This window comes from Micropterus dolomieu, linkage group LG23, assembly GCF_021292245.1.
Source record: "Micropterus dolomieu isolate WLL.071019.BEF.003 ecotype Adirondacks linkage group LG23, ASM2129224v1, whole genome shotgun sequence".
Classification (NCBI taxonomy): Eukaryota; Metazoa; Chordata; class Actinopteri; order Centrarchiformes; family Centrarchidae; genus Micropterus; species Micropterus dolomieu.
The window spans coordinates 23,773,623-23,779,622 of NC_060172.1; the positions used below are offsets into that span (position 1 = coordinate 23,773,623).

At 42.1% G+C, this 6,000-nt stretch overlaps 1 protein-coding gene across 2 annotated transcripts in view; it reads right to left on the reverse strand.

The window, feature by feature from the left end:
• Positions 1 to 6,000, reverse strand: part of lrch2 (leucine-rich repeats and calponin homology (CH) domain containing 2) — a 36,608-nt gene extending 30,608 nt beyond the window's left edge. Inside the window, exon 1 of one of the 2 annotated variants that reach the window (XM_046041016.1) lies at positions 5,716 to 6,000. In XM_046041016.1, coding sequence (XP_045896972.1) covers positions 5,716 to 5,956 — 241 coding nt within the window. In that variant the 5' untranslated portion in view covers positions 5,957 to 6,000. The remainder of the gene's footprint in view (positions 1 to 5,715) is intronic. The other variant, XM_046041015.1, reaches the window with a different exon arrangement.

Here is a 6,000-nt window from a genome sequence, read left to right on the forward strand (position 1 = left end):
CTAAACTCAGACAGCAGCCAGTAAGCAGAAGTGAGCAGTAGGCCATGAGACAGTCAGCAGCACAAAGGGAAAAGAAGCCGAGAGGTTAAGGGAAACAGAAATTGCCACATGGGGAAAGACCAAAGCTGAGGTCACAGAGTAGACTGGTTTTCCATTAAGAGTAAATGCTGCCTCTCCCTGAGGCTCAGACCTTGATGCTGTAGCCCAGCTGAAGCCTATATAGACGACTTCCCCAACTCCCTGCCTCCAGCCCCACAACTGGGGATTCTTCTGTAGCAGTGGAATCATGTGTGTCGATGGGAGATGGGGGTGGGTGGGGGCAGTCTGTGTGAGCCTGTCCATCTCCATCCCCTTCTCCAAACCAAGCCATGCACCATCTGCAGTCCACAGTGGGCCTTTTATCCGCCTGCTGGTCGCCAAGAGCTCCCGCAGGACAAGGCCTGCCAGGCAGATGAGCCCTCCACCACAGCTCCACTACGCTGCACCCTCACGCCAAATCGGCAATCTATTCATTTATGTTGCTAGTGCAGATGATGTCTGGCTTTGTCTTCACATGACACAGCAAACTCCGTGATAATAGATATCCTGCTGAGTGCTCAAGCAAATCACAGACCACAGTCTCTCTTTCTTCTGTGAGTTGCTGCAGAGGGCTTCTAAAGGAAATACTTGTTTTAAGATTGCAATAAAAAAATCTTAATACAACACTGCAAAAATATTACTTATGGTCTACAAGACCCCAGCATCATGTGCAAAACTGACACCAAAGTACTTCAGTCCTAAAGGTCTTTACTATAGCAGCAACTTCCAACCACTACAAGGTTCAATTTAATGAAAACAAAGAAGGAACACAACAAAAACATGATTTATTGGGGTTAATTATTTGTGCCCTGCAGCAGATGTGACCACGCTGTCTGGCTGGCAGGTTTTGGGTGTGGTATGGAGCGTCGCTGAGTGTTCAACATAGACAGGTACCTTCTGTGGGGCACAGAGTTTGCCTGGGTATGGACTCAGGTGTTGGATGTTCAGTCAGCTTGGTGCTTCTACTATCAATCTGCTCCTGCAGATTCACCAAGAAGACTCCTTATTAGGCTTTCAGAAGCCACTTCAACAATGATAAGATGTGTTGGGGGCAAAGAGGCTTTTATTGAACATGAGGCTGGTGTCCAGGATGCCTCAGGACTTTGGGGCAGACATTCTTAGTGTTCTTTAAACCTCAAATTTGCCCCTTACAATTGCTGACTGAATGTAATGAAATTTTAAAAAATTCACCCATATTCTCAATGTAAAAACCATACCAGGAGCAGCGGCAATACACTTAGCTTGTCACTATAACTACCTGCTGATTGAGTCACAGTCATTAAAGTCACCTGTGGGAGACAACACTGCTAAAGTGATTATATGTTACCTCTGAATGTAAGCAGTCATTTAATACATTTGTCAAGAACAAACGTCTAATGTGTAGGTTATCTGTGTATCATTGTAACATGCTTTGTTTTTAACTGCTGTTCAGACAAAATGAGCAATTAGAGATGTAACATTGCTGTGTAATGAGCAATTGTACTTATTCTTTTATACTGTATAGATATATTTAGAAAACAGTGCTTGATTAATTTAAAATAATGTGCTGATAGATAAATCAATAATGAAAATAATCATAAGTGGTAGCCCTAAAATTAAGCCCCAGCTAGCACAAGACAACCAACATACTTTGAATGTATTTCTTGTTTTGTTTTGTTTTTTACATTATGCACTGGCTTAAATTACTCGAAAGGTTATTTCAATTCAAGGGCTTGTGAGAAACAGGTCACTTTTTGTTAAAAATATCACATGTTTCCGACCACATTATCTCCACGCCACTGTGGAGAATACTATTGAGCAAGCATTTAAGAAACCTTCAAAATGGGTTTAATCCACTAGACATTGGGCATATACTGTACAATTAAAACTCTAATTACAAAATCATTTCTTTATATTACAGTGTGTAAAATAATAAGCATCATGGGGATACACGTTATTCACAATAACAATCCATCATTTCATTTTGGTAGTTTAGTTGTTTTATTCAAATATTTAACAGTGTGTGACATGGCATTGTGTTTTCCTTACTGACAGTTATGCATATATTCTATCTAGGCATGCAAAGGCAAATCTAGAAGGAGCCCTGAGGGAAGAAGCTCAAGTTGGGAATGTGGATTTTTTTTCAGGCTACACTCATATTTCTATGATGTGTCATGTAAAAATATTTTTTTGGAGGCCAGTTCTTTTGAGTAGCCTCCTAGCAGTGCATGCTATTCTTCGCAGACCAGCCATGACACGAATGAAGACAGGACAGGCTTTTATAAGACACCCAGAATATTTGATTTGATTTTAAGTAAGACAGAGCGCAAAGTATAAGTAGCAGCACAGTGTAGCTCTGTGTTTGTAATTGCTAAGCCTCTGGAGGCCTTTTGAATGAGTCGGCCTGCAATCTACTTCAATGAGCAGTGACACTTTCGGCATTTACACTAGTCCATTATTAAAAACAAGAATGCCAGATACTTCTGTCCTCGTGGAGAATGTCCTTCACAAGCTGTGTTGAAGCACTAAACCTATCAAGAAGCATTCCTACAGTGTGAGACATACTGTGTGCTTCAAGTCACACCTATTCAAAAAGTGGAATATTGATTTTGCCACCTGTTTCAACAGCACACTGTAGAAGTTTTGGACATGACACAGAGTAAATCCTGCAGCTTATGGTTTGTTTTTTGGCAAGCAAATCACTATGGCATGCACCCTCAGTTGGCGACAAAAACGTCATCTTTTCTTTGACCTCGCATCCTTTTAATTTAGAGCTTTATTTGGCTGTTAAATATTACACCAAACCCTTCATAAAGGATACAAGAATGCACTTATGTAGATTTGTAGTGTGATAACAGATTCTGTGCAGCCTTCAATTTCGCAGCACACTCATAAAACAAAGGAATATAAACTAAACTCCCAATCTACTGCACGACCTACATTCTTAAGTACACTGTAAATAAGTCATTATGTTCTCTCAGAAACCAAACAATGTTGTTGGTTAAAAAATATATTTGTTTATTAGGATTCCCCAGAGCAACCACACACACAAAACCACAGCTGATCCTCCTGCTGTCTACACTTTGTTGTATCTCTGACAGTACTGCACACAATGAAACACACAGCATGGTGCTGCAGTGGAAGCACAGTCTAACCTAACGTGTGAGTGGTTGTACCCTTGGGGGCAGGGTAATTGCAGGCAGGTGGCGTGTGGGGATATGAACCTGAACATCTGTCCAGGTTGATACACTACTCCCCAGCCCCTCTCCAAGGTCAGGGCAGCACTTGCACTTTCCCATGGGAAAACAAACTGACTGGAGACAAACTGTCGGTAGCACACTGCAAACACACACCCTTGTGTGAGCATGCCTCTCTCTTTCTCTGTGTACACCGAGTGGAGCCGTCTGCTGCTCATTAGTCAGATGGAGGCCACTCAGTTAGACCCTGAAAAACACCATTTTAACTTCTAAAACCAGCAATGGGATGGACTGAAATTCTAACACCCAAACACCCAATTAATGGTGGGATACCATGCTGTTGCTTCAGTTAAGGGCCCAGATCTAATTATTCCACACACGTAAAGCTTTGTATTGTAGGAGAAAATAGAGACACATACTATCAAAATAGTTTCTACTTACAGGTAAATTTAAAAAAAAAAAAATGTATGCCCCTGTACACAGGATAAGCAGTTGATGATGAGTGAGTGAGTGAGTGAGTGAGTGAGAAGCTGTCCTTCTGAGAGAGATGAGGAAAAGTAAAGAAGATTGCACCTGCTGACCTTTATTTTAAAATCAGCAGTTACCAAGAACATACTAAACTGCAAAGAGAGAACCGGTTTTAATTATTGGATTTTTCTTCATCTAAGAGGAAATTGCCTTTTTAAGTCTGAAAGAGCTGTTTCTTTTCACAGCAGAGATTGCAGTTAAAGTAAGGGTTTGGCGCTGTGAGGTGTTGACATCTCTCCTTGCACATCTGAAAGTGAGACTCCTCTCTGGAGCACCTTCTATTCAAGGCATCTCGATGAAGATGTGACAAAAAGACTGCAGCACTCACACAATCAAAAGGTGTGACAGAAATGTATACTCTCATATCGCTTGTCATTGCTACCCGTGTTACATAAGGCACACTCCTGATAATGATACATTAGGAGAGTCAAGCTTTAAATAGAAACCATTCAGCCCAGCAGGCCAGAAAAAGTGCATTCTAACTTCCTGTTGTGTCTTCCCCCCGAAATACAGCATGTGCATAATATTTAGCACTTCAGCTCTTCAAAGGTATATGTAGGCTTTCACACTGTGCAAGCAAGCAATTTAAAATGACATCATTATTTCACATCATATCACTGCATTCATGTCCAAAATGTCTACTTATTGTCAAACAAACATCCAGCCCAAATATACTGTGTTCTAATACAATCACTTCTACTTCACATTTGATTCCATACATGCATTTAAATCTGTTCGTTTTCCAAAAGGTAGGGATCTTTAGAAAAAAATGTGTGCCTCTGTGTATGAAGAGGTACCAAAATCATTGAGCATAAAATTTTAATCTCTTGGGGTAAGGGCTCTCCAACAAACCAGCGGCTTGCCATGAGCTGCACTGGATGGAGTAACACCATATGGTATGTGGACATCTCAGAGAATGAAACCATCACTCTGAGATCCAGCATAATCTACATGTCCAAGATAATGATTTTGACTGATTGGCAATATGAACATTTCTAAATCTGCCTGCAGTATTAAAACATGTATTTCTACACTTCCCTAAATATGCTCCTACACTGTAGATAGCCTATCATGGGGCTATTCAAGTTAGACAAGCCCTTACCTAAACCACCATGTCTAATAGAAATGATGATGACCCTTGACCCTGACAACACAGCCTTCACAAAACCTGAGCCTAATACTGACCTAATATAATGACCTACTGACTGACTTGACATTATGAACACATTATTCTAATTAGCTCTTGCAGAAATCCAATAACATAAAATAAGAAGACCAAAGAACAGATAAATATCAGACAACCAAAAGTAGACCAGTGTCTTCCTCTTCTTGGACAGATTATGAGCTATATGGGCATATGCACACAGGGTGAGAGGCTGCAAGTACACTGCATCTTTTGTCTGGTTGTGCCGAAAATGGGAAAAATAAATAAACATGTAGATGTACACACAGATGATATTCTGTGAGCAAGTATTTACACATGTCCTCTCATTTCATTCCTATTCTGCTCCAGCAGCCCGGTGCTAAATCAACTGCAGCTCAGTGTGCAAACCACTGCACAGCGCCTGGCTTGGGTGCGCCTGCCGTCTCATGCATGTGTCTCAAGGGAGGGGGGCACTGAAAGCTGTTGGCGTCGACCAAAACAACCACACAACAGCAGCCGAGCCCCTTGTGCAGTAGTGGTGTGATATATGAGCCCGAGTGGACAGTAATTACAACCAGGATGTATACGTGCGTTTCCAGATACCAGCTCAGTGGACGGAATATCCCTTTAAATATTGTCACCTGCATGTTAATGCGCCTCTAGCCATAAAGAAATCCATGCACAATGCGGGCGTGCTGCATTCACAAACCGGTAAATCCGTGAGCAAATTTTTCTATGAAGCACACTGACTCGTGGTTTTCTATAGACCATGCATGCACGGAAACCCACCTGCTTGTGTTGTATCGGTCAGATCGTAGCTCATCCCTGGGTACTCCCTCAGCTTCCTACCGCTCAGGTTCAGTATCCCCGAGCACACGGCATCCTCCAGAGCCCGGTCCAGGCTTCTGGCCGTGTGGTGCTGCTGCTGGTGCTGGTACTGGCTGATTCCCGGGCTCCAGTGAGGTCCGCTAGAGTAGTGATGGCTTTGTAGAGCCGTGACAGCTCCCACACCTCCCTGACTAGACGCCATTTTCGTAAAAAAGAAATTACTCTTACAATAATAAGAGCGCACAG